This window comes from Amblyomma mixtum, chromosome 5 (assembly GCF_055824585.1).
Source record: "Amblyomma mixtum isolate Tamu chromosome 5, ASM5582458v1, whole genome shotgun sequence".
NCBI lineage: Eukaryota > Metazoa > Arthropoda > Arachnida > Ixodida > Ixodidae > Amblyomma > Amblyomma mixtum.
In genome coordinates, this window is record NC_143016.1 from 193268671 (window position 1) to 193295906 (window position 27236).

Sequence of the window (27236 nt, forward strand, 5' to 3'; positions counted from 1 at the left end):
TGGGGTCTTCAATTCCAAGTAGCGAATCGCAGCTACCCTGATACCCTCACAGAATGGGGAGCCATGGAGTTATTCCTCAGTGAGATCGGTGGATTAAGACCCTAACTGACTCTTTTCATTGCTATCGATTCTTGGTGAAGCCGCAAGAGGTGACCAAAGGTACGCAATACGGTTGCTGGAGGGCACAAGTGATCTACAGCAGACTACGAGTAGCGTGAACGACCGGCCATGTTGTAGTTGGGTTTATTTTGGCAATAACACAGTTGCCAAGTAGGCTGACGAAAAGGCAGTATTATGTCTCACTAAGCGTCAACCTCCGGTAACATAGGACACGTCATATAGAGCATGGCAAAAAAAAAGTCGTAAAATATAATACAGCTGCCTGCACAATAAGATTGCTTATATACAATGGATAAAACACAGAGTTGTTATTGATGTTAAAAGAATGCACTTAATAGGCGCTGCGGGTAGAACATGTTCAGTCATCAGGTCATCATTTCCTATTTTTTAATGCTGTTCTTTTTATCTTGCCTTTGTTATCGCCGAATGATGCTGTGCGTGTTTTTTCGTTTCCTTTGTGTGTTGTTATGTTGTTCGCCCCTCCTGCGTGGGCCACATAGGCCTGCAGTATTTTGAAATAAATAAATAAATATATTTCTCAAAACGGTCCTTCATTCCAAGGGATCTGGTTTCTTTTATAATAGGTATAATTTTAGGAAGGTGATTAAGAAGGTCTACTATGTTGTAAGTCAGTTCTTGCGGGCTTTTGTACGAATTTGCTCTTGTGTGTATCTTGTGCGGCGCGAGTCATAATTGTGTTCCCTCGCAAGATGTTGCTGTGTAAAGGTATCCGGATCGCATTTTAATAGGGAATAAATAACCATGACTAACTTTCTTCCCATTATGTGTTTCACGGTTAGTATTTGATGTTACTTGAAGAGCGGTTGAGTGTGGCTTTCGTAGAAATAATTTCCAATAAGGCGCAGAATTATTTTTTGGGGCAGAAGTAAGCTTATAATGTGCGTTAGTGTCGTTCTTCCCCAGATAAGCAGACCGTAGTAAAGCCTCAAGTGAACGAGAGTGTAATGCAATGCCTTCTTAGCCAGGCTGGCAAGAAGTCTCTAAATCAGCGTACAATTCCAGTTGACCGTGATATCTCGGTTGGTGTTTTTGTGCGTGAGGAGACGAATTAAGATTTTTGCGGAAAACAACGCCAATGAAACTTAGCGTGAGGACTCGCTCTAGGATGTCACCATGGAATTTGATAGGCATGGAGTGGTGAATGGGCTTGTTACGTGGATGAAAAATAATACATCTTATCTTATTCGTGCTCAACTCTATCTTGATTTTTGCAGCCATAACGAACGATTGTGAAGCCAAATATTCGTCTCCCTCTGTTAGTAGGTTTGTGCTAGAAAAGAATACATTTGTGTTGTCGGCATATTATATGGTACATGAAGTACTTGTTATGTGGATTATGTCGCTGATATATACTAAAAATAGACGCGGGCCGAGAACCGAACCCCGAGGGAAACCTTTTTTTTGTATCCTATGTCTCATTTTGGCTGGCTTATATTTGTGTATTCTGAGCGGTTGGTTGAGTAAATATTTAAAAGTTCATTACAAATACCTCTGATGCCAATATTTTATAATTTATTAAATAGTAGTCATGTTTACTAGTGTCGAACGCTTTCCTGAAGTCAACGAATTACCCCAGTGTCTATAGTTTCTGTTCAAAGTTCTCGGTTATTTTATCTTTAATTTTTAGCGGTGCCTGTTCAGATGACTTGTGCTTATGGAAACCATACTGCTGTTCTGCTATAATCTTGTTAGCATCAAAGAAGTATGAAGTCTGGTCTTTGTAATCTGCTTGAAAATTTTTGAAAAAAATTGTCACGACTGAAGTCCTCCTGTAATTTCGACACCATTTTGATCTTCTTTTTCGTAAACGACAGAGGCTCTGGCTTTATTTAACTGATCCGGAAAGACACCTATAGACAAGATTAGATTGCATATGTGAGAAAGAGGCTTGCAAACTATGTTGGCAACTGCTTTAATAGGGGACGCTTTTATTTCTTCATCGCCGCATGCACTATTGGTTTTTATGTTCTGGAGTAAGTTAACAATTTTTAAGTCCGTTGTGGAAGACAGAAATATAGAATTCTTAGTGCTTCTAGTGGGATTGAAAGTGCAGGGTTTAAAGAAATGTTCATTGCAAATGTTGGCGAGGTTTGTTCCTGCGGACGATGAACCTTGAATAGTCAGTCGAGATACAAAGCTTTTTTCATTTCTTGACTTAAATCATTAAATATTTACCCTACTTTCTTAGACTTCTGGGCATGATTCGCAAATTTTGTTTCATAGTAGCGTGTGCGTGCTCGTTTAATGTCATTGCCTATCTTATTTCTAAATTTCTCGCATCGAACTAAACGTTCTTGGTTTTTTGCTTTTATAAATATGGCAAACAGTTTATCTCGATACATGATTATCTTCAAAAGTGAGCGTTCAATCCATGATTTTCTCGATTTGTCACTTTTATTCAGTTCAGTAATGGGGAATGCTTGCGCATAAAGTAGTTTTTTTTTTGGGGGGGGGGCAGGGGGGGGGGGGCAAAAACAATTCATATGCTGTTTTAGAGTCCTTTGTTTGCAATGGTTCATCTGAAGCAACTGCAACAGCCAAGTTTTGGAAAATAGCTATATTACGGTAATCAATTTTTCCATATCTGGTGGCAACGCAAGCTGATGATACATTCTGCGGTAACTTGCTGGGCGCGAAGAAAATAAAAACAGGCAGGCGGTCGCTTATACAAGATACTAAATTACCAGCTTGTATCTGTTTAATATCATAGTTCGCAAAACACAAATCAAAGACTCGCACGTGTTTGTTATTCTTATTGGGAGAGCGTACTGACAATGCATTAATGTTGTAATCACCGCAGATGACGACAGGCATATGAATCTGGGCACAGTATTCCAGTACTTTTTCCAGAAATTTAAGAAAGATACGAGCTGAACCAGAGGGAGGCCTATAAAAAACAGCAGTTAACGTGCTCATATATTCATTAATGAGGCTTTCGAAGTTTTCAGTAATAAGGCATTATTCGGAGATTAGGTTATAATTAATATTCTTTGTGTCTATATAGCGGCTCCTCTTCCTGAAATATAGCGGCTCCTCTTCCTAGGGGGGCCTCCGGCTTTGTCAAGCTGTCGCTTGTGACAGCTTTTACTGCGGGTCTCCCGCGCCATGTATTCATTAAGCGCAAAAAAAAAACATTATTATTATTATTATTAAATATTTCTTCGACACAGCGATATGCACTAATATCGAGTAAAATGTACAGCTATACAGTCATTGGCAAACCAGGTCGCGGTAAAGGCTAGGATATCGAAAGTATGATCTCGCGTATTTACGGACATATCGATGGTGTCCTGTTTGCATCTCAGAGTTTGCACGTTCAGGTGAAGCAATGGAAACATTTTGCTGCGAAACCGAGATTTGCAGCACTTGAAAGTGCGAGGTTTCTAGCGCGGTTTGGACCCTGCACTCAGGGCCACAACCACTACGCTATCTCGACCACAACTGTGGTCGCGAAGAACGACACCACCGAGGAATAGCCCGCAGGCAGAACCGTTTATTGGGATCTTCCAAATTCGAACGGCCTCCCTCGGTCGCGCGCAAGCAGCAACTGCAGGCAGCAGGCATGGGAAACAGGCACAGGAGAACAGTTCGGGCTAGTTCGAGTCGCCTGCGCCGCCGCTGGTGTCGCGTCCGCTGCCTCCGACGTCTCGCTCTCAACTCTCTTCTCCGTGTCCCGTGCGCGCGGCCGCGCGGCCGCCGAAACCGAGAGGGCCGTAAAGGAGGACTGCCCACGTGATGACACTTACAGACGCGGGTGACTCCCCTCTGCTTCCTCCTCTGCCGCGGCGAGTGGGGGCCGCCCGGGGAAGAGCCGCGGTAAGCCACGAGTGAGAATAATGCATCCGGCGGTCGAGAGGCAACACGGATCCCCAGAAAAGAAACTGGGTCGTAATAACTGCTAGATGTCGTAATAACTGCTAGATGGCCTGGTCCAGTTAGAGGGTACAGAAAATGAGCGGCTGGCTTATCTTATTTTTTCAAGTCGCCTATCGAAAAACTATCATAGTGCGGCTGCGACGCACGAACGTTTTCCCGTTCTTTACCCAAGAGAACTTCTACTCCTTTTTCAGAAGCTTTCGTTTTAATTAACCAGAATAGCTTTTTTTTTATGGGAGGGGGGGCGGGGGCTGTCAAGTTTTCATCTATGAATATTTTTTGTGTATCTTGAGTGAGTTCTGCTTTCCCTTCAAGCCATGCATCGCTCGTACGGTGGGGCGCGAAACGAATAAGCACGAATTCAACCTTTTCGTTCTCTTCTTCTGCGCTATTATTTAAATACCTTCGGGGAATTCGGTGTGCAGCTACCACGTCCGTTTCCGCAAGCAGTATAAACTACATAGAGATCCATTTTTCCCCTAATGGGCGTAGTAGTTTTTCCACCTGTTTAATGCTTAGTAGTACCAGGTAACAGCAGATCTGTTGAAGAAAGGGGGAGACATTATGCTAGAAAAACTAGCAGGACCGTATACGCAAGGCCATATGACCTCGAGAGTAAAGGAAGCTTGGAAGAACGCTGAAATCATTTTTAGGGGGTGTCATGGACTCAAAAATTACAGACCGATCAGCTTACTCTATGTTGCCTACAAGGTAATTATTACGGTACTCGATAAATGATGGGTCTAATGTTGGGTGTAATGTTAAGATGGGTGTAATGTTAAGAAAGGAAAATGATGGGTGTAATGTTAAGAGATCGGAAGCACGCGTAGATCGGAAGCAAACGCGGGTTAATTACATCCTAGTCGAAATGAAGGCGAGGAAATGGGCTTTGGCAGGGCATGCAATGTGAAGGCAAGATAACCGCTGTTCTTTAAGGGCAACCGAGTGGATTTCAAGAGAAGTCAAGCATAGCAGGGAGCGGCAGAAAGTAAGCTGGGCGGATAAGATTAAGAAGTTTGCGGGCATACGGTGGTCTCAACTGGCAAAGGACATGGTTAATTGGAGAGACATGGGAAAGGCCTGTGCCCTGCAGTGGGTGTAGTCAGGCTGATGATGATGATGATGACGTCTTGCTATGGCCGTGACTAGCATATTGGTCGACTGGGGCCGTACTCTGTACAACAAAGAACTTTTGGAACAGGCTTCCGAAGGGTATTGTCCAAAGTAAAATCTGTTCCGAGTTTCAGTCGTTTTTGTCGTTCATTTGCGGGGGTGGCGAGAGGGGTCTTCATAAAGAATGCCTCGTAAATTCGGCGAGGCTTATGGCTCTCGGTATGCAAGAAACTGATGCGTTCTCCGTATACGAAATGAGGAACTTCGAATAACCAATAACGCTGTGGGTCATGCACGTTCTTCAACGTTGAAAATGCCCATTTTTCTACAGAGCCGAGCGCTGAAGTAAAATGGCTGTGCCGATTTTCCGTGCCATAGATAGAGAGAAATGTGCTGTAGTTTTAGGCGCCAACTTTGAGATGTATGCTTGTATACATAGCAGTTCTAACTACGGCGAACGTTGTGAATGATCACACAGTAGATAGCCCGACTGACTACTGTTTTCTGAAAAGACAATAATTCTGCACAACACCCTCCGTACGGTTTGTGCGGTTTGTCTAGTGCCTTCATCCACTCACGTTGACTCCCGAAGTTCCTGAAAATAACACGATTAGATTTCTTGATCTTAGACTCAGGTTTACGCCGAATCATACCTGCTGGTCGTTTGAACCGCGAAGCAACAAGCCTCTACTTCCATTCGCATCGTCGCATTCCAAGCTACTTAAACGCACCGTTGATAAGTCCTGCTATTACAACGCTCTAAATAAATCTTGCATTCACTCTCAACAAGACAGTTTCAACCAGCAAACTGATCGCCTTGTGAAGGCAGGATATCGCAAGCAACTGCTCGTGCCCATTTCTGAATCGATGCTCGCAAGTTTAAGCAAAAACAAAAAAAGAATGATCTGACGGAGTCTGCCATGGTAAAGACAACAGTTGTTTTTTACATTCATAAATTTTCCCATAAACTAAAGAAGATAGGCAACCGAGCTCAAGTAGGAGTTGTTTTGTCGGCTACCGAAAAGCTTGGGGAACTGTGTAAACAAGTAAATGACGAATTCACGCCGTAAAAGTGTTCCATAAAGCATGAAAATCAGTTTGTTGCATGCCAAGAAGGTGTCATTTACTCCATTCCACTTTCGTGCGGGAAACAGTATGTTGGCCAGACGGGCAGATGCTTGAACGAGCGCCTGAGAGAACATAATATCGCTGTTTATAATGCTGTTAAAGGGCACCTCGGCATCCACTGCCGAGATTGCGAAAGCAAAACGTGCCAACCATTCTTACAACAAACAAAAGTGTTGAGTAGACACCCCAATACGCTGACTCGAGAAATCATTGAAGCCGCTGAAATCGCCCGGCTAAAGGACGCATGTGTCAGTAGTCCCTCCTTATCTTTGTCAACGAAAGAATTAGAATTTCTATCTGCAAGGAAGTAATGTTGCTGTATCTGTTTGGTATTTTTTGTGTGCATGGACAAGTGTGTATCACCCCTATGTGTTCTTTTTGTTGCTTGGAGCCTGATGTATTTATTTCCACGTTCCGAGCAATAAATCTTTAGTTCAAAGTCAGCGCTTGTCTTTGTGTATCTTCCTTTAGTCCTTGTCTTTTCGCGCTGTTCTTCTTGAACCCTCCGTATTTGCGTGTCCGTAGAGAAATCCTTCCATTATTAATTTATTCGGAAACTAAGAGCGATATCCAGCGTAATCGGGATGCCTTGATTGCTATGTGTACACCCTGTTATGTACACACGCAAGAAGACTGAGTAGACGGCAAGTCTACCGCCTACGAATCAAGACAGACCTAGAGGCATTATTGCTAGCAGACCAGAGGTCGATATTCCCTTTGCGCTGGAGAATTTCAGAAAACTCGGGAGCATAGAGTTTGCCTCCCTCTCAACAGCAAAGAGCCACCTTGTGTGCTTCCAGTACAACGCAGGCTCATGAAAGAAACCTGGGGCCATATTCTTTTAATTTGATGTTAGGAGAGCACCTCTGGCATTCAAGTGAAACTGGTGCCTTCCCCTTGCGTGCTGCAAGGCTGCAATAAACGGACTTAGCGTTCTCAACGATGAACCTTCCGCACATTCGCTTGTCGGCGCTTTGGGGACTTCACGAAGGTGTTAAAATATCCTTGGGAGGCAAAGTTTCTATCTCTCGCATGCAAGACATAGATGCTGCATGAACATCCCGAGCGTCAGTTGCCATTTCGTAACATGCCTGTATGGCCGGACAGCCTACAAGGAAATAGGTATTCTTTGTACTAAACGGTTCTCAAAGAAGAGCGGAAGCCTAACTTCCAACTCCCCGTTACAGGCAGCTGCATTCGTGTATTTTACTAGGCTTATTACAATGACCAGATCACACTGGGGCCTTTGGATCGGGGGTCAAAGGGCGACGCAGTGCGAGTATACGCACGCTTGCACTGCCGGAGGCGCGGAGGGGCATCGATGTATACACCAGTCCCTGGGGCCTTCCTCCTCATCAAACCCTGTCGCCACATTGGAGCTGGCTGGTTACGAGCCGCCGCGTAGACGGAGAAATGGAGCTGTGCTTAGGGTGCCGTCAACGCACATAATTAAAGGACGGAACAGCGGTCCGGCCGGCCTCTTCATATTTTGGCATCCTTCAATTTGCTTCTGTACCCGCGGCCGTTCCGGAAACGAATGCGCTCGGCGGGCGTAGCGATCACGTGAGCCCACATGGCACCACTGGTCGGAAAACACTGCGACTAAAAGGAACACTCCACCCCATTCTAGTTCTTCCAGTTATATCCCTCTCATGACTTTGATCTGTGGTCACTACTCGCCCTAACTACACATATTCTCTTCTCTCTTCCAGCGCGCCGCTACAAAAAGTAAATCGCTGTTCCCTTCAGAGACTGTTGAGCGTTACTTTTAGACGCACCTTTCCGCTCTACATATCTACGTCACTGGTGGTGCTCTGCAGTTCATTCCCTGAGACACTTAGCAATGCAATGTCGTCAGCGAATCCCATGATTGCTAAGGTATTCTTGATTAACTCTTATGACCGACTGTTCCCAATCCAGGCACCTGAATACCCCTGTAAAATGACAGTGAACAGCACCGGCGATATCGTCTCCCTGCCTGACAACCATCCTTTTTGGAATTTTATTGCTGATTTAATGGAGGAGGATGGCGGTTGTGCCCCCGCTATAGGTACCTTGGAGTATATTTACATAAAGCTCATCTATATCCTGATTCAGCAATTCCTGCATGACTGCTCCGGTTTTGATTGAGCGAAATGCGTTCTTGTAATCTGCGAAGACTGTATGCAGGGCTTGGTTACATTTTTCGGATTTCTGTATCACCCGAATAATAGTGTGAATATTGGCTACTATTCAGTAGCCTTTACTAAAGCCCACCTGATCCTCTGCCTAATTAATTCTATGTCTTTCCTTATTGTACTACAGATTAGCTCAGTAAATACTTTGTAGGCAACAGACAGCTGATCGGTCTGGAATTTTTCAAGTTCTTCACGTGCCCTACATATGGATTAAAATAATGTTTGAGCTGTTTTAAGCTTCCGGTGCGCTCCAAGTTACAAGACACTGCGTATGCAGGGTGGCTGGTTTTTATAGCACATTCTCCCCCTCCGTCCTTCAACAGATCTGCTGTTACCTGATCCTCACCAACTGCTTCCCTCCGCTTCCCAGGTTTCTTACGTTTCCTCTTCAAGACTAGGCTACATTCAGAACGCGCCATCCTGTGGTCGCTACAACGCACCTTACCGAGCACCTCCGCATTGTGCTCGATGCCAGGGTAAGCGCACAGTGCGAAGTCTATTTCATTTTTAGTCTCACCATTGGGGCTCTTCCACGTCCGGTTCTTGTTCCCGCGTTTTCGGAAGACGATATTCATGGTCCGTGTATTATTTCTCTCTCCGAACTTTACTATTACTCCCCCTGCTATTCCTAGAGCCTATGCGACAGTTGCCCATTGTCTGGTTTGCAGCCTGCTTCTTGCGTACCTTTCCACTGAAGTCACCCATCACTACACAGTGTTATCATTTTTCTTATTGCCGATTCTACTTCATCATGGAAGCCTTCAACGATCTGGACATCATGACTAGATGTAGGCGCGTAAGGATCTACCACTTTCACTTCGTACCTTTTAATATCCTTATTTACGGCAACTGCCACCGCCTCGTTAATGCTATTTAACTCGTTAATGTTGCCGGCTATGTCATGATTGATGAGGAATCCCACGCCTAGTTCTCGTCTGTCCGCTAATCCACGACAGCATACTACGTGCTCACCCTTTAGCGCAGTACACGCCTCATCTGTCCTCCCAACTCCACTGTGCCCTTGACATCCCATTTAGTATCCGCTAGTTCCTCGAACAGCACTGCTATACTGTATTCGCTTCATCGCTTATTAAGCTTCAATCCTTAAACGCTGCCAGGTTCAGTTCTGAATGGCAGCCTGCCCGGAGCGAGAGATTCTTAGTGCCCTCCGCTGCTGCAGAGATCTCACGTCGCCTTGCTCAGTTGCAGCGCAGCCGCTGGGGTCTGATGGTCGAGTGTTATTTGGCGCATTCGTATAGAAGGTTGTGCCAATATTTTACAGAGAGTGAATCTGGTTTGGTAACGAAAGGGAAAATCGACTGGCGCAAGTAATTGTTCACCGAGATAAGTGGTATCACCACAATTGCACCAGGCTGAAGGGGTAGGGGAGGTGGGGATCAAAGAAGAGAATGGGAAGACCAAAATGAGGGAGAAGCAGAGCATTGCAGCGCATGGTTGGACGGGAGAAGGCGTTGGGGGGGGGGGGGGGGGGGCTGATGGATGGAAAGAGTAGAAAAGTGGTCCTAAAGCCGCGCAGGGAGGAATGAAAAGACCCGACATACCCGTCTGATGCGTGCGGTCGGCGCGTGAGGCGAATGGAAGTACGGATGGGTACCAATCTCCTGGGAAGATTTAAAAGAAGAAAAACAAAATAATATACAAAGTAAAAAGATTAATAAAAACGTGGTAAGAGAGTTCCGACGGCTTAGCAGTGGGTGCTGGTGAACCGAGCAGCGAGACGAGAATCGGTGAGAAACAGGAGCAAGCTTCGGAACGGCTGGGTGTCGGAGGATGGCGAACCGCGCGGGAAAAGGATCTCTTCCTCTTTGGAGCAAGGCAGGCCCATCCTCTTGTAGGATGCCACCAATCATGCTGGCCAAATTTTGTGCTGCTAAGACCGTGCGTTGTCGGCTTTTGTCATTGAGATCGGGCCGTACCCTTTCCTGGTTAGGCAATTCCATCGACACGTAGATCTTTTTTTACCCAATTTAGAATAGCAAGGCAGAGGGATTCGAACCGCGGTCCTCCTGCGCTTGAGGCGGGTTCTCTACCTCTACGCCATCGCTGCATTGGCTGGCTATTTGTGGTTACCTACATCCGAGAGCTCGGGATTGCTTGGACTTGTAATCGTCGTTTTCAGACTTATCATGCTTTGGCATTTCTTACCGAGACCTTTCCCCGATAAAGCTCACCCAGCATTCGAATGACCTTCGGAAATGTCTTGTGCAGAATGAGCAATATTATCGTAGCTTAATTACATCTTGAAACTGACTGAGCCCCAAAAAATGACGACAAAATGTCACTGAAACCGCAGTGCCTGCCAAAACCTTACGGCCTGCTTAACGGTTGGGGTAGTGGGCATATTAAGTCCGTTGCGGGGGAGCTAACCACAGTTGGGGGTGCACTACGGGAAAGCGAACCACATGGGATGGGTGCGTCCCCACAAGGGGGAGGCTGGGCCTGGTTAGTATAATTCCATATGATAATCCAGTGGAAGGTACTCAAAGATGCTGGTCCTCACATCTTGAAATTTGGCGGCGCTGATGATGTCACTACCCTCTCGACCAACCAAGGAATTTCGATACGGAGATACCGGATGGTTTTCGGAAGACAAAAGCCTGAACAATAAAACTTGGGACGCAAATCATGGACTGATTTTGACGCTAGACCAGAAGGTGCGGGAATTACAAAACACAATGGAATCACTGTACATATAAACAGCGTTAAACAACAGGACGAGATAGAGGAGTAGACAAACACGGCGCTGAACTTACAACTGAATGTATTGGAAGGAAAAAATTTCAATCTATACATTTTTTATATAAATTTTTTCCTTCCAATAAATTCAGTTGTAAGTTCAGCGCCGTGTTTGTCTACTCCTCTATCTCGTCCTGTTGTTTAGCGCTGTTTATATGTACTTGTCGCCATGGAACACCAACTAGCCCAATCTGCCGTTCTTCTACGGAATCACTGTGTTCGCGCTCGATGCTTTGGCAGATCTAGCACTGAGCTCATATTCAAGTCTATATAGCAAAAAAAAGTTGACATGTTCGAAAAAGCTGGATAAAAGGCGACCGACTGGTACGGACGAAAGATTGGATAGCACAGCCTCGATATAACAGTTTTGTTTAGAGAAGAATCTAAGTAATTCTCAAAAATAGTTCTTTTTTCGTAAAAATATGGCTTTTTCAGCATTGTGTTCCCAGTGTTGGCGGACACCAGAAAACCGGTGAATCGCCTGAAGTAGTAAGCTGGTTAGCTAATTTGTAATAATTAACTTTGTAGCTACTAGAGTTAGGTGTCTGTTTGCTATCAGAGATTTGTAGCCGGTCGTTAGTAAACAGTCATGCCAGTTTTTAGAATTTCAAAAACGCGATTGTCCTTGGCGCTGTAGCTCGAAAATATTTCGCTTTTCTCACTGGTTACGTGAACTAGAAAGCTTGCTTTGCGTGCATGCTGTTGGAAAGCCCATGTATTTTGGCACGATGTAGCCAAATTTTGTCGAGCCACAGCGCCGGTGTAATCGAGTTTTTCAAATCCTAAAAACTGATATGGCTATTACTAACGACCGGCTACAAATCTATGATTTCAACAAGTTGCCTAGCTGTGGCAGTTAGAAAGTTAATTATCAGAAATTATTTATTGAGCTTACTAATTAAGTCAATTCATTGGCTTTCGAATGTCCGCTAACATTTCAAATATTATGCTGTAAAAGGCAGATTTTCTCCCAAAAAGCCTATTTTTGAAAATTACTTATTCTTCCCTGAAACACCCGGTATGTCAATGATCATCTAACATCTGAAAAGAAAAGCATTCTTCGAGCCGCTATTACAGAGGAAAAGGAGATTACCCGTAAGAACGTAAGAACGAAATTTCTACCATGATCGAAATTATTTTTCTCGTCACTTCATACTCCTTTACATCTTCGCAAACTCTGTAGTGAGAGGGCAGCCGGGTGGAAAGGCTCCCTGAAGGAGTCCCACTGCCTTCTCCGCACTGGTTGTGGAGGTGAACTCCTCTCCGTCGAGAGCAACGACGACTCGGTGGTTGCTGCCCAGGCCTAAGCACGGGAACAACGTTACCTCACATACGCACTTAACGATTGGATGCTCGTTCTACAAAATAGATTGATAATTTCACGTATTTTCCACAAGTACACTCAAACTACGGTGCTACTGAGTTAAAACTTTCGTTCTGAATTTTCAGTATTAAATCGGACTACGGATACGCGAAGCTTGGGGCCATAGGTATAGCGTCCTAAATAATACTCGGTTCACCCTTTAGCTGACAGGGCAGCTAAGGCTGTCGGCCTGGTCTAGCCTGCGCTTCTTGCTTTCTAGCGTGCCTTTCTAGCGAGATGCTTGTTGTACAAAATCGAGGCCCGTTTGCACAAAGCTCTCTCAGCTCGTTGCAGGCGTACCGGACCTCGCAGCCATCACGCCAAAGTGCGGCCAGTGCAGCGGGAACGTAATACAAGCGGCAGGCCAACCGCCTCGCGCGGCAGGAGCAGGCGCAGGTAGAGCCGACGGAAGAGCTGCAGGAGAGGTCTGGACAGATGGACAGGCGGGCTTGAGTGGTAATCGTAAGGCATGATGTTGGACTAGTCGGTTCATGGTTAGAGCAATCAGAACAGCGCGAATACAACGGGACAAAAGAAGGCACGAATACACACATACAAAGCGCAGACTTCCAGCTGATTTTATTTAGCAAAAGCAGGGTGCTTATGTAGGCTATCATAGGCAAACAAGGAGAAAAGCAGAAGCAAAGGCAACGTGTGCACGGCAATGACAGTGTCAACGAGACCACGTGTGGTTACGACCCATGAAAAGCTCGGATGTGCCCTTCTAAGAAATTGATCACTGCCCTTGAAAGAGATAAAGGCTCGCTAACGCACTTATCGCCCCTTTTGGGAATGAAATAAACCTCGATAACTTGTCTTTCAGTTCTTTTTTTGGCCTTAACCTGGTTTTTTCCAGGTAAGCAGAAGAGTTTTTGGCGTCGCAGCTCTTACAATGCAAGGGTAGAGTGCTGCCAGTGCCGTTCTTGAGGGATCGCCTGTGTTCCAAAGCGCGCTCAATAAAACAACGGCCCGTTTGGCCTATGTAGGAACGACCGCATGACAGAGGTATTTCATAAGCAGTGGTAAAGGCGTGCTCAAGATATGCGTGCAAAGTTCAAGACGGGGGTAGAGGAGAACGAACCTACTACAGGTACCACAGAGCAATACTGCGGGGAACACGCATCCCCTCGCGATGCGGGCCAGTGATTTGATCCTCTTTGGCTGTTCCAATAACTGAAGGCAGGCCACGTCTTGAGCGAGACGATGCGTGCGTGCTTCTTTTGAAACAGTAAGAATTTTGAGAATAGTGACCCTGATTTAATTCGAAAGCGGAATACGAACCAAACGAGCACTTTGAGGTGCCCAGCTGTCACAGCACGTCTAAAAGGAGACCGCACGAAAGCACGGCAGCGCGATTGGTTCGCATCGGAACTGGCTGGCGTGTTTCCTTCACCTGTAGAAGGCCACCTCTCGCGTCGGGGAGGACTGTGCTCACAAGGAACACGCAGAGGAAAGTTCGCAGGGATGTCGGGGAGATGACGGAACCGTAGGAAGAAACGCCGGCCACCGCGGCGTGCACCCCACGACAGCTCGAATGAGACTCCGCGCCTGTATCGTTCACCAAGTACCCAAATAAAAGTGGACGCAATTATAGTAAACATGCAGTGCACGTACCGTAATAAGGCGCTCTTGGTATTTAACTGCGCTGCTTCCACGAATCGAAGCTTCGCAGACTTCTCTCCAGTGTGAAAAACAAAATGGAGACAGAACACGAACAAAATAGGTCCGCCCGAAGCGACCATTCCAAGATCGTACAAAGAGGCCAAGCAAGGCCTCATCGCGATAATTCATCGGTCGTATCGCAAACGACAGGTGATCAGAGCGCCGATCATTTTGTTTATTTTTTTTTGCACTCCTCGTTGCTCTTCACTCTTCCCATGAAAGTCTTCGCCGTATAACGCCGAAGTCCTGTCAAGATTGCCAAAATGAGGACCGTCAAAGTGACGGCTAGTTTTTACAGTGCATCGGGAAGGCGGCAAAACAGGGCAAGTTCGTTTGACTCGTTAACTCAGCCGAGGCGCAGCATGGCAAACGGAGTCATGCGCACTGCTCACCGTGGCATTGTTATGCAAGCGGCGTACCCATTTCGCGGCGAAGTTTCATGTAGGCCCCGCTTGAGTTGAGCTAAGCCTGTTTTGTTCGATGTTGGACAGAGCAGGCTATGCTGAGCGGTGCCAATTTGCCTCACAAAATCGATACGCAAGTGTGGGGCACCGATCGCTAGCTGGGGCTTAAGGTAGGCTCATTATATGCAGCTGCAAGAGAATTCAACTTTGCAAAAACGTAGTCGTCACCTCAGACCCACACCGACAGAACATACTGTGCGGAAGGGCCCGACGGTCGGCGAGAACTAATAGTGTTCTGAACTGAGGGCACCACCCACATGCCCTCATTGCATTCCTCCTGTTCCTCGCAAAAACGATGTCTCAAATACATGGACCTCAAAGGAGGGGGATGAATGTTTCTTCGTTATATTCATTACTTCGTTTTAAACAGGTTTTAGCATATATTTATTACAAGTGCCTCTTATGCAGCCGCAACTGGGCCTATGTTATTAGAATATTTAGCTATTCTTTTTAATAAGCTGTTTGAGCTCAGGTTATCTTTTTTTATACAAAGATGACAGCCCGTAATGACCCATTTTCGTCTCGCATTGTACAGCTCTTACTCACAGCACACCCTGCCATCTAGAGTACTAGAGACCTCGAAATACCTGTGCTACCTACATCTGGAATGAACCGAGGCTTTACTGTTTTGAACTCAAACTGTCTAAACACACTTAACTGGATCTACTTAAACAAAATGTCTTTCTTTCTCTTCGGGAAGCGCTCATTAACATGCATCTCTGGTTGGTTGGTTGTCTGCCACATTTTTATTTCCTTTTCGCCTTGTATTATTCATCCGTCTTGCAATTCAGTTGCCTACTTCACATAACCCATGAATTACTCTGCGTTCTGCCTCCCCTAGTTCTGCCTTTCCCAGTAATTTATGATGTCGTAGTGCGCGCTGGCTCTTCATATCCTGGCGTCCTGACCGCGCTAAGCTCTACGGCAGCTAGGCTCGGCTGATTCATCGACATTTTGCGCTCTATTCTCCTTCACGTGGCTGCGTGTGACCTGGGCTGTTCGCGTGCCCAGTCGCCCAGCGTGGCCGCTCAGCTTTGGCCACGCAACGAGTGGCCGTCTGGGACAGGAAGCGTCCCGCCATGCAGTGACGTCATGACGGGCCCTGCGCGCCACATCTCCTTGCATAATGTCATACCTCGGCGCCTCATTAGCTTAGGTTTCCGCCCTGAAAATAAGTGCGTTCCGGATGTCCGGCAGCACGCCACAACACGCCTTCGCTTCCGGCACACTTTGCGCCCGTGCGTTTCCTTTTTCGCGCTTGTGGTTGGAGTGAAGGAAAAACCACCATACACGCGTCTGACAGGAAGTCAGAAGTGAGGGAAGTATTTCTTCTGTCCCTCCGGATTATCACCAAATACACAAAATGACGTGTTACGGCAACGATCACTGTACAGAGGTTACAAAATTTGCGCAATTAGCGGCTCCAGGGAACAAATTGCATCCTTCAAGAAAGTGCTCGCGGGCTCATGAAAATGCTAGTCCTAAAGGGCAATGCCATCTTGCAGGTACTGATTTCCTAACCTTCAGACGCATTTAACAAAGGTTATGTAGATATGTCCCAATAGCCAGCAGAAATAAATGTTCATGCCATACAAAAGTGGTCGCTATGTCGAGACATAAAAACAGGAAAAGGCAGCCTAAAGAAGACAAAGCTGACTAAATTAGTTGGGTAAATTATTTTTAAGCACCGAGAATAGCAAGTTGACTGGTTTATTTTCAACAGAGAAAATACGCGTAACGCATCTTATACCTGTGATTACCAAATTACAGTTAAGAAGTCCTTGGGCTAGTTCGAACAAGATCATCTGCAAAACGTGCGCTAGCATGACAAAGACAAAAGATAACGCAAATGGTTAAGCGCAATCTACCAAATGAGACTTTTTTCCATTCGAGTGGAAGAAAGAAAACAAGAGATTGTGACAAAAAACTTGATAAAAGCTCAAGAGACGAAGAGAAGACAGCACGAAAGCGCACTAGGCCGATAGAAAATATGAAACAAGAAAATATTGAAAGTGTTAAAAAAAAGAACACATGATCAGCAAACGAGTGTATGTGAAGCTGGGCTTGGAGTTTTTCACCGTGTTCATATCAACTCTTCCCTACTGATACACATGTGTAATTGGCAATCAAGTGAATGTTTTATAAGTGCGCCGCATGCCAGTCTCCTTCCAGGTGAGGGCAACCGATGGGGGACTTGCGTGGTCGCCTTTCATGCCAGATATCATTCGGAGAGCCTCGATGACCTCACGTTTCTTGCCACGACTATGGTCTTTTCAATCGATGGTGCGAATTTGTGTTTAAGACAGGGACTGGCCAATTTTCGTGGTCTGTACAGGCAACGCAGTTGCTTCTGTGCTCTGGGAGCCGTTCATTAAGGCAGCGTCCAGATTGCCCCACATAGGACATGGCACATGAAAGAGGTCTTTTATACACAACTTCTGTCGAGCAGGTGACGAAAGGCGGAACCTGGCGAGCCCCACAGCACATTTCCTCAACTGCTGTTTTCGCTCATTGACTTTTTGCAAATACCTTTAAACTTGTGGGGAGCACAAAGGATAACCTTGAACACAAACCTCTGCCTAATTTTTTCAGCCTGTGGGAGATGGCATAAACGTAAGGCAGGACCGCAAAAGCGGTAACCGAATTCTACACTCAAAACTAAATGAGCTCCGAGTCGTGAGGTCGTTCAGGTATGTTGAAGACCTCCTGATTTGCTTGCCTTACGATATCTACTCGGAAGCTAGAACGGAAGCTATCTTGTCTCTTTTGCCGCGTGCGCAAATGGCTCCAATTAACTTTAGAGGCCTCTCAGGATTCTTAGGTCCGGTTTTCGGATGTCAATTTGATGTTTGCCAACCATCACATATGTTGGTTTTACAAGACGAGAAGGGAGAAAGGAATCCCTGCTTATGACTCCGGGCACAGAAAACTAGTGAAAAGAGAGATAGCACTGTCTTCTGTGCAGCAGGCCCTGACAAAATCATGCCCACACAAAATGTACGAAAGCTTGAAATAGCAAATGCGCCGCCTGAATGGCTGCGGTTATCCTCCGAAGCTTCTTATTGCTGTAGCCGACACTTGTGTGAGAGATGTGTGTGAGGCTCTAAGATGTGGGTGTGTGTGCGTGAGTGTGTGTGGATGTGAGTGTGTGAGATGCTTGTGAGGCTGACTTTCCCCAAGGAAAGTCAGCCATCACTGAAGAACAGCACTCAAGAAAAGAAGGCTTTTGGGTCCTACCTTACGTCCGTAGCATCTCCCACAGCCTGAAAAAAATTGGGCAGAGGTCTGGCGTCAAGGTTTTCCTTTGTGCTCCCCACAACTTAAAACGTATTTGCAAAAAGTTAATTAGGTAATGCCAGCAGCTGAGCAAACGAGGTGTGGGGCTCTCCATGTTTCACCTTTCGTCACCTGCTGAACAGGGGTTGTGTACAAAATACCTCTTTCATGTGGTATGTCCTAAGTGGGGCAGTCTGTACGCTGCGTTAGTGAACGGCTCTTAGAGCAAAGAACAAATTGTCGTTACCTGCACGGACCACAGAATTTGACCGATCACTGTGTTAAACACAAAAGCACACCGAAAATACCATAATCCTGGCAAGGGCAAAAGACAACAAGAAGCGTGAGGTCATCGAGGCTTTCCAACTGGTATCTGGAATGGAAGGCATCGTTTGCCTCGGCCGGAGGGAGATTCGTATGCGGCACAATTATAAAACGTTCACATGATGGCCAGTTACGCATGTGTATCAGTAGGGAAGAGTCGATATGGTTACGCTGCAAAACTCCAAGCCGAGCTTCACAAACACTTATTTGCTGTATATGTGTTCTTCTCTTTTCGAAAGCTTAATATTTTTTTCTGCCATGTTTGTTATTAGTGTAGTCCGCTTCTGGTTGTCTTTTCTTTCTCCCTCATGCTTTTTATCAAGTTTCCTGTTACAAGCTCTTCTTTGCTTTCTTCCCCTGGAATGGAATAATGCCTCGGTTGGCAGACTGCGCTTAACCGTTCACATTGTCTAACTCCGTCCTTGTCAAGCTAAGCAAAATACGCCTTGCCCACGACCAAATTACAGCAGTGTATGCAAGTGCGGAGAGCTTTTTGGGTAGGAATGGGCTACGAAAAGTAGCTGTGAATAAATTTAATCGTACTAACCACAAAAACTGTAACTGCAATATTGAATTGTATGGCTTCGGCCAACAACCTGTCAAGTAAAGAGTTTTTTTTTTTCGAAGTAAGCCAAATCCAGATGCCGAATTGGAGTGAAGTTTAGACGCGGCTGCAAACGCTCTCATAGTCTTTCCATTGAATAACTGTCGAAACTGAACGGCTCAGGCAACCAGAATATTAATGCATATCACGTAACAGCTTCCAATTCGTTGCTATAGTAAAAAAGTTCCGCGTTTTTTCTGAATTTTGCTCATTTCGAAAATAAACTCCTCTACTATCGAATATGATAATATTCAGCCTCAACATGAACCAGATTAAAGACATCCGAGCAGAATAATAAACTCCTATATGGGCCCGTCTTAACTTACAGAAGAAAGGCAATTTTGAGCATTCGTAGCCTACTTGGCCGGTACTGTCCGGCTCTGAATAGCACTTTGCCAGCGTCTCCCAAGAAGAAAGTATACTATAGCTTATGTTGCCAGCATGAAGCGGTGACACGGAGACTTAACAAATGGTACTGAAATTAGACTGACGGCAGCGCAGTGGCTTCTGGAAAGCTGATGGGCTGCCACAAGGTTTGGAGATGGGAAGAAAGCAGAGTGGAAAAATTGGCAGTGGTTTAGCTCCGGTTAAACCTGGAAGATTGCGAAAGCAACGAAGAGAGAGAGAGAGGCGACTGAGAGCGCGCGGCAGCGGCTACGGCCCCGGACGATAGCTATGCGCCGCAACTGCGCATGCGCAACTGGCGAGCGCGGCGGCGCCACCTCTGAGTCACACGCGCAGCGACAGCGGCGGCGCGCCGGCTGTGCGCCGTGTGACGTCACTGCTCCTCGCGCATGCGCAGTATGGCCATTCCTCGGCTCCGCGAAATGGCTCGGTGACTAACGGAGTGTTGCTTTCGCAACCGTAAGCGCGAGTCAGTGGTATTGCCACGTGGTGGTCACCACAGAAAGAGGTTGACTTATATGTCAACCTCTTTGGCAAAAAGGATATGCCGCGCAACTTAAACTGGTTATAGAACACAGTTTTATAGATATTCCTGGAGCAAACGCTGGCAGCACTCCACTTCATCCACCAAGGACATGCCGGGAAGATAAGATTTCGTGTTTGGCTTGGGTAGTGTTAAGCCGAAAACATGGATTTTATTGTGAGAGCACCGCTGTGCTCGAAGCAAATCTCCTAGAATTGCTGTGTAAGTTTTTATACCAGCCTTGCACCGAACTTTCACTTGCGTTAAAGTCACTGAATAAGTGAAAAATACCCCACTGAAATAATTTATTCTGCCTACAGCGGAGAGCATCGCAGCGCAGCTACTGATTCCGTGGCAGAAGCCACGTTTTGGACCCAACACTAGCTAAGCTAAATACGGAACCTCATTTTGATGGCATGCCATTCATAAATGTAGTGCTTTGTAAGAAGTCTGCATAGACGGTGAAAAAAACTGGTTGAAAATTGGTTTTGAGGAAAGGTTTCTAGGCGAAACTGGCAGGTCTTTTCAGTGTAAAGTTATTGCCGTTGCACTCGTCTGTAAATAGGTATGCTATCCTGTTTTATACCGCCACCAGCAATTCCTGTAAGTTACTTAATGATATTTATTGTACTTCTTCATTTGGCTCGCCTTACGTGATTAGTGTCACGTCTTCTTGTGAATCTCAATATATCCGGTAACCTTGGCAAGTGTAGATATGTAAACAATTTTTTTCTCAATAGGGTATGAATTGCCTCACATATATCGGTAAACACCCGAACTGCGCTGTAAGCGAAAGGATAAAGGAAGGAGTGAAAGAAGAAAGGAAGAGACGCCGTGGTGAAGGGCTCCGGAATAGTTTCGACCACCTGGGGATCTTTAGCGTGCACTGAAATCACTCAGCACACGGCGCGTTTTGCGTTCCGCCTGACGCAACTTTTTTTCTTTACACTTTTGACTTTATATGGGGGATTTTTTCCCCGCAAATAGAAAACAGTTCGGCGCTTGTGACGTCAGCAAGTGCAAAATTTAGTTGCCGAAGTTCCAAATGACATCAGCTCTCAGCTGCGCACTCTTTAATGGTGAGTGCGGAGTTCACAGATGATAGGACACTAAGGGCGATCTTACTCTGTCTTTTGAGATCATGAACGCTCCGTAATGAGCAGGTGCGGGCCAGTGTAATGAAAAGAAAATAATGAGGGGCCGATTCACACGGGTGATCGACGTCAGGAAGTGATGGGAGGGCTCTGGGCAGGGATAATAGGAGGTCACTAGAAGGGGCCTTTGTGCTTCAGGCGACGTAGTTGGGCGGTAGGTTATGACCGTGACAGCAGCCCAGTAGGACAGCCCGGCGTGCAGCGTTCACTGCCCACTCACGTGGGGCCTGTTTTGAATTGTAGTGCTGTCTGAACGCATCTGCAGGACAGGCGAACAATTCGTGAGGACACGCGATGCCCGGATCATTGTCAGAGTCGCGAGGCGGATACCTTTTGCTCGAGCAGGGTTCAGCACATCTGCGGCGCGCTTGTCAAACACTGAACGAGTTAAGAAAGAAAATGAACAATACGACCGGTAATGGGAACCAAGGGTAGCGCTAAGTGCTAGTCACAGGTCTCTAGGACTCTGGCCTCGCTGTTAAAGCGCACAGACACGCAGTTAAGGCGGCTACGAGGCTGAATTAAGTTTTCCTCACTCATACGCGACCTCACAGGTTTGCCTAGCGTCCTACCGGGCATCTGGATAGAAACCACTCGCGAAATCGGCCGGTAATGGCGACACCATTATTTCATTCTTTGAAGTTTTATGGATTATCGAGGGTCGGGTTTGACTAGAGGTATAGTCTTTTTTTATTATAACGCGGTAAACTATAGATACAGTCAGTGTCCCTTTGTGGTCATCTATGCAGTCAGTGTAGAGCCTTCCTTCCCGTCCGCTTCTGTTCACCTTCGATCACGAGCGCGAGAAAAGACGACCTCGACGCAAGAACAAATGTGTCACTTCCTTTACGCTGTACCCTGCCTTGTGCAAGTTCGGAATCAGTTGTCCCTTTTTTCCGTGCACGGTCTGCATATGAACTGGCTGATATGCCTTCCAGCTTAAGGGAGGCACTGTAAAGATCGTATATGTGCAGCCGCAGTAAAGAACAAAGTGGAGAAAAGTTGTGGTGTGGGTGACCGCGTCAGAAGTAAAACGGCAATGTCGTCTTCTCAGAGAAAAAGAGGTCCTTTATGAAGTTCCCCTTTCCTGTGGCAAGAATTCTATAATCCAGACAAGGTGGTGAATAATGTACGCTTTAGGCAGCGCCTTATTTCGCTTTAGAAACAGGCAAGCTAAAATCTCGCCACTCAATGTCAGAAGTGACCCTGCCAGCTGCAATTCATCCACACAAAGGTAATTTACCATAGAAGAATTAGGCTAAGAAGACGACGTGAGGAACGAATAATGCAGAAACCTCGTTGGAATATTGAAAGGAATGCACTCTTGTGTCTCGTTTTCACTCATATATGGTCTGTTCAATTTCAAATTCTTGTCCTGTTCGCACTCTGGACTTCCCACTATGTGTTTGAAAACACCGGTTATTTGTGATTATATTTGCTCTTTCTTGGGTTCCTCAGTGTTTCATTGGCGTTTTCTGTGGATTAGTTGTTTTGAAATTGCATAATTTTACATGCTTCCTCCCTGCTGTACAATAGGGTTGTAGACTTTTCTCGCCTACCGGGAGCAGATTTTTCTACAGCCCCTCCATCTGCGCGTGTAAAGAGTGAAAAACTACATTTGATTTTATTTGAACTGAATTTTATTTGCGCTTATGGAGGATCAGGTATGATAAGATTCGCAGCATCAAACATTTCTGCGTACTTCGTGTCTGTATCTCTGCTCTTTCGATGAAGTTCTTAAGTGCTACTAAAGATGCATTTACTGACTGGCCAGGTTGGCTCAGTTACATAAATCAGGCGCCTCGTTAGCTGTTCGACGCCAGGCTTCCTGATTCCGAAGAATGCATGAGCGTGGCCCAGTCGTCGATTGGAAAAGTGCACTTGTGTGGCTGCGGTCTGTGCTGCCCGCCACGATTGATGGCGAGTACAAAGTCTTCGTGGCAAAGTCTTCGTGAGTGCGATTTACCTGCGCACGCAAAGAATTGTACTCCTGGTTGCTGCTTTCTTCCATTTCGCTGCTTCGATCTTTTCTGTATACGCGTGCTTCCCTCCCAACATGGTCGTTTTATATTACGCGCATAGCTGCATTCCCTTTTCGCGGTATTTCTCGCTGGTGCAACCATGCTAGGTTCAATTCAATTCAATTGATTTCATATTTATTTTACAGTTATACACTGGAACGTTCTCCGGGCTAAAAGGACCGACTGGGCCTTGACTTAGTTCCGGAGACGTTTACAGAGCAGCGCCAGGCAGTATATACAGAGAAATGCTGTACAGTACAAAATTAAACAAAGTGTACACATATAAAAAACATACATATATGCAAAGCACATAAAAGAAGAAACATATACAGGGTTATGTAACCACAAAATGCGAGGCAGAAGGCAATTACAATTTACTGAGGTATTCGTGTAGCAAGAAGTATTCGTGGACCAGTTACGATGAGCTCATCCGGCTTTGCACCCTCAAGTTTTCCTGTCCCTCATTCATGTCTTGCTAGATAAAAACGCCTCCTATCACAGCGCCTTCCAGCGGCCGTGACGAAGCTGCTTTCCTTTCTGCGTAACATATTTGGAAAACAGCGGTAGAGGGAACAAGGACACGAAATCCGCTTACAAGCGACAGGAACGCTGCCTTCTGTCTCTTGTTCCCTTGTGCGGTAACTGTGAACAAATTAACGTCGGCGAGAATATTACTTTTAAAGAATCCATCGTTTGATCGACTCTCGAGTTGTTTAAGCTTATGGCGGAGAACGCCAGGATTCTGAGGTCTATTCCAAGGCTCGCCCAGCTAGTTCGCGTAAACGACAATATTGTCCCAAAGGGTTTTCACTGTTGCTATAACTTCGAGAGAAATTAGAAGTCTCGAGTCCAGCCAAGCAGCTGCGTGTTGCTGTGAGATATGATATGTTTACGCTTAAAATTTTTTTTCGCTTTTCATTGTCTGCAAGGCGACCTCTTTGTGTGTTGTCTAACGCGAAGGCTCCTTTTCCTGTTTGCGCAGCTGCAGATGATCCTTTACCTGCTGGTGCTCCGGGCTACGGCTACGGCGGAGGAGTCGGCCAACAGCATCTTGCACCGACAGCAAGATGTCAGTGCCCCATTTTTCTACTGAAATCTTCTATTGATCAACAAGCTGCACGCCGCATTTGTTTTGTTGTCGACCACAGGGCGTTGTCTTGGGGCCTCACGGAGGAAAAGCAGAACCTATATTCGAGCATTCTCTGATGAACTTCTATCGCTCTATAGCTGCTTAGAGTGGACATTTTCTTAAAATACGGCTGTGTAACAGTTAATCATCCCTAGGCCGAAGAAAAATCGAAAATATGTACAAATATTGAACCGCAGGGCATGCATGGCTGGGAAATTGCTCGGAGAAAGCGGAAGCTATGATCGTCTATAGATAATACACAATTCAGCTCACTGCTTACACTGCCGTATCGCTCTGCTCGCAGGACCACGGAAATTACGAGTTTGGGTTCAACATTGACGGCCTGTCGTGGGACCAGTTCCAGCGAGAGTCTGGCGACGCGCTGGGCCGCAAGACGGGTGCTTACGGCTTCCGCGACGCCGACGGCCGCCTTCGGCTCGTAGAGTACGTGGCCGATGAGCTCGGCTTCCGGGTCAAGGTGCAAACCAACGAGCCTGGGACCAGGGGTAGCACAATGCCGTCGGCAGTCGTCGACGCTTCACCGGATGCGTCTGCGCAGTCGGAGAGCGCCGCCATCGTGTCGCCGCCGCCCGCTCGTCTTTTGCGCAGGCTGTCGCCAGCACCGCCGATTGTTCCACGCACACTGGCCGCCAAAGCTGCCGGCGATCCCGATGGGGAAGTCACTGCTGTGCATAAAGACCAGGAAAACCACCAGGAGCAAGCCAGTTCCTCGCTCAGACTGCCGCCTTCTAAAAGCTTGGCTGAAAAATTCGACGCACCGCTGGTACCGACCGGAGCTCTGAAGATGGACGCGTACCCCGCTCTGCGGCAGTATAGGCCCAACATCTACCAGCTGGGTCGGCCGGTGTACTTAGGAAACGCCGCGCCTTACTACCGTCCACCTTACTCCGCGCACCCCTCGGCTTACGCTCCTCCTCCGTATGCCCGGCCGAGGGACAACGGCGTAAGGGGCGCGGCTCTCGTTCCCAAGGAGGTGAACGGCAAAGTGGTTGCTCAGGTAGCCCTTGTTAGAGCGGACGGGACGTTATCGACCGACGACCCGCACCGCGGCGTAGCCGGGTACCCGCCGCAGCTCCTCAACCAGAGGGCTCCGCTTCCTGGGTCGAGACTCTTCTCAGAGCAGCAGAATGCGCCCAACATCGGCAACATCTTCCCCATCAACACCGTGCACCCGGCGAGCCTTGGCTTTCCTGCAGAACCGTCCCTGTTTTATGGAAGCCCGTACGGTCCTGACGGCCGGCAGCCGGTGCCGCCTCCCGTGCCCCAGCGGCTTCCAGCAGGGCTCACCGTCAACTATTTCCTGGCCAACTCGCTGCCTCTCACCGGACGGCCAGAGCCAGTAACGGCGCCGCTCCAACAGACGCTGCTGTCTGCAGCACCGCCCAGGGCTGTCCACGACACGTCGCAAAGAGGAGGCCCTGTGCAACTAGTGCCGCAACAGCCGCCATTACCTCCGTCCCCTCCTCCGGGCTACTATGGTCAGAGGATCTACCCGCAGGCGCAGGCGGCGCCACGCCAAAGCGCCGGCCCGCACGAGCTGCATCGTGACCTTCAGGTTGACCTCCTACGGCAGTACGCGTATGCTGGGCAGGAGGGCTACGCCCGTCGGCTGCCTCAATTATACGCGCCGCAACAAGTGCCAGCAGCTTGAAATGTTCCGCGCGGATCGCTCTCGTCCACTCACATGTGCTCATTTCTCGACACCACGTGAGCAGCACAATTCATGCTGACTTTGCGGTGGCGAGATTCACGCTGTCCATTCGCTTCGACAGGGGTTTTCTAACGCACGTACCTCGATACAACGCAATGGGAAGCACTAGCTAGGTTCATAAGTATCTCACTCGCTACCATTGAATTCATTTCATGCTATGGATGTGAGATGTCATATTGCTGAAAACTCAGCCCACAGAATTAACTATTTGCGATTTCATTATCATGATTTGTTTACGCACATGCACCGCATTATATGCACCGAAGCGCGCTCTGCGGGTACTTCTACCTGAGGCTTGTTTACGTGCCCTGTTGTTTTCAGGATCAATACAGGCGACATACTTGAGACACTAGTACATAGCAGAGTCCTCTATTACTCGAGCAGCATTGAATACTTCGCGCATGAAGGGTTTCGCGAGAAATTACATAAAATAGGCGCATTTCCTTTCACGGAAGCGTGCGATAATATGAAGGTTTATTGTAGTCGAGTTTGAGCAGAAGATGGACAGGTGTGGGGCCGCCTGTGTTAAAGCATGTGCGTACACTACCACCTAACCCTTAAGCGAGAGAGCCTGTCCAAAGATATACGTAACGGCTCGACGTCGGCGGACTATTTCCTCAGGAAATAAACGCGGAATGCGCGCCACAGTGACGCATGACGGGGCCTGTGTTAACGTTGCTCCTGTTTGGCACTCAAACAGCGCGTTTACCTATCGGCTGAGGCTCTGCTAACGCCCTGATGCGCTGACCACGGAGCACTTCCGTGGGGTGTTGCGGCAAGCATGAGCTGCCAGAAACCGCATGAATGGAGTGCGGATTTCGCGACAGTATTGCGAATGCCTGATAGCGCAACACCTAAAACTATAGCAAGTGCTGCGCGATTTTTGATGCTTTGCGCGGCAGTGTCATGCTCGTGATGTTGTAAATAAAAAAAATATATTCCAGCTGTGTTCAAGACTGCACCAGTTGCCTGAAGCTTAAGCCGCCTATGCTGGCGACAGGCTCGTGTCTGATTTAGAAAGTGAAGTAAAACATCGGCCAAGCTCTTGCTTGACACGAACCATTCAGCGAAAAGCTGTCCTCGTGGTGGCGTTCCCGCTGCGTTCGACGTCTGCATAAAAGCCGCGGATTTCAAGAACCTAGACGAGGATTGACGAATGACAGAGCCAAAGCCTTACATAACAAATACAGACAATGCGCTGGAACACTTTATGTAGATGCGGCAGATTACAAACATACCAATGCCTTTGCAATTGTGGTTGTGAACGAGAATGGTGACCACATCGTCTCAGCAACAATCAAAACGAAATCCTCTGAAACGGCAGAAGATGCGGCTATAGCCTTCGCCCTAGCGCACCCCAAAGGGAGCATCATCCTCAGCGATTCCA

General features: G+C 47.0%; 1 protein-coding gene across 1 annotated transcript in view; it reads left to right on the forward strand.

The window, feature by feature from the left end:
• LOC149345302 (uncharacterized) overlaps nucleotides 1-26772 on the forward strand; it is a 116508-nt gene extending 89736 nt beyond the window's left edge. The window contains exons 2-3 of the mRNA XM_089546569.1: nucleotides 23971-24057; nucleotides 24422-26772. Coding sequence (XP_089402695.1) covers nucleotides 23971-24057; nucleotides 24422-25789 — 1455 coding nt within the window. The 3' untranslated portion in view covers nucleotides 25790-26772. The remainder of the gene's footprint in view (nucleotides 1-23970; nucleotides 24058-24421) is intronic.
• Nucleotides 26773-27236: the final 464 nt, after the last annotated feature.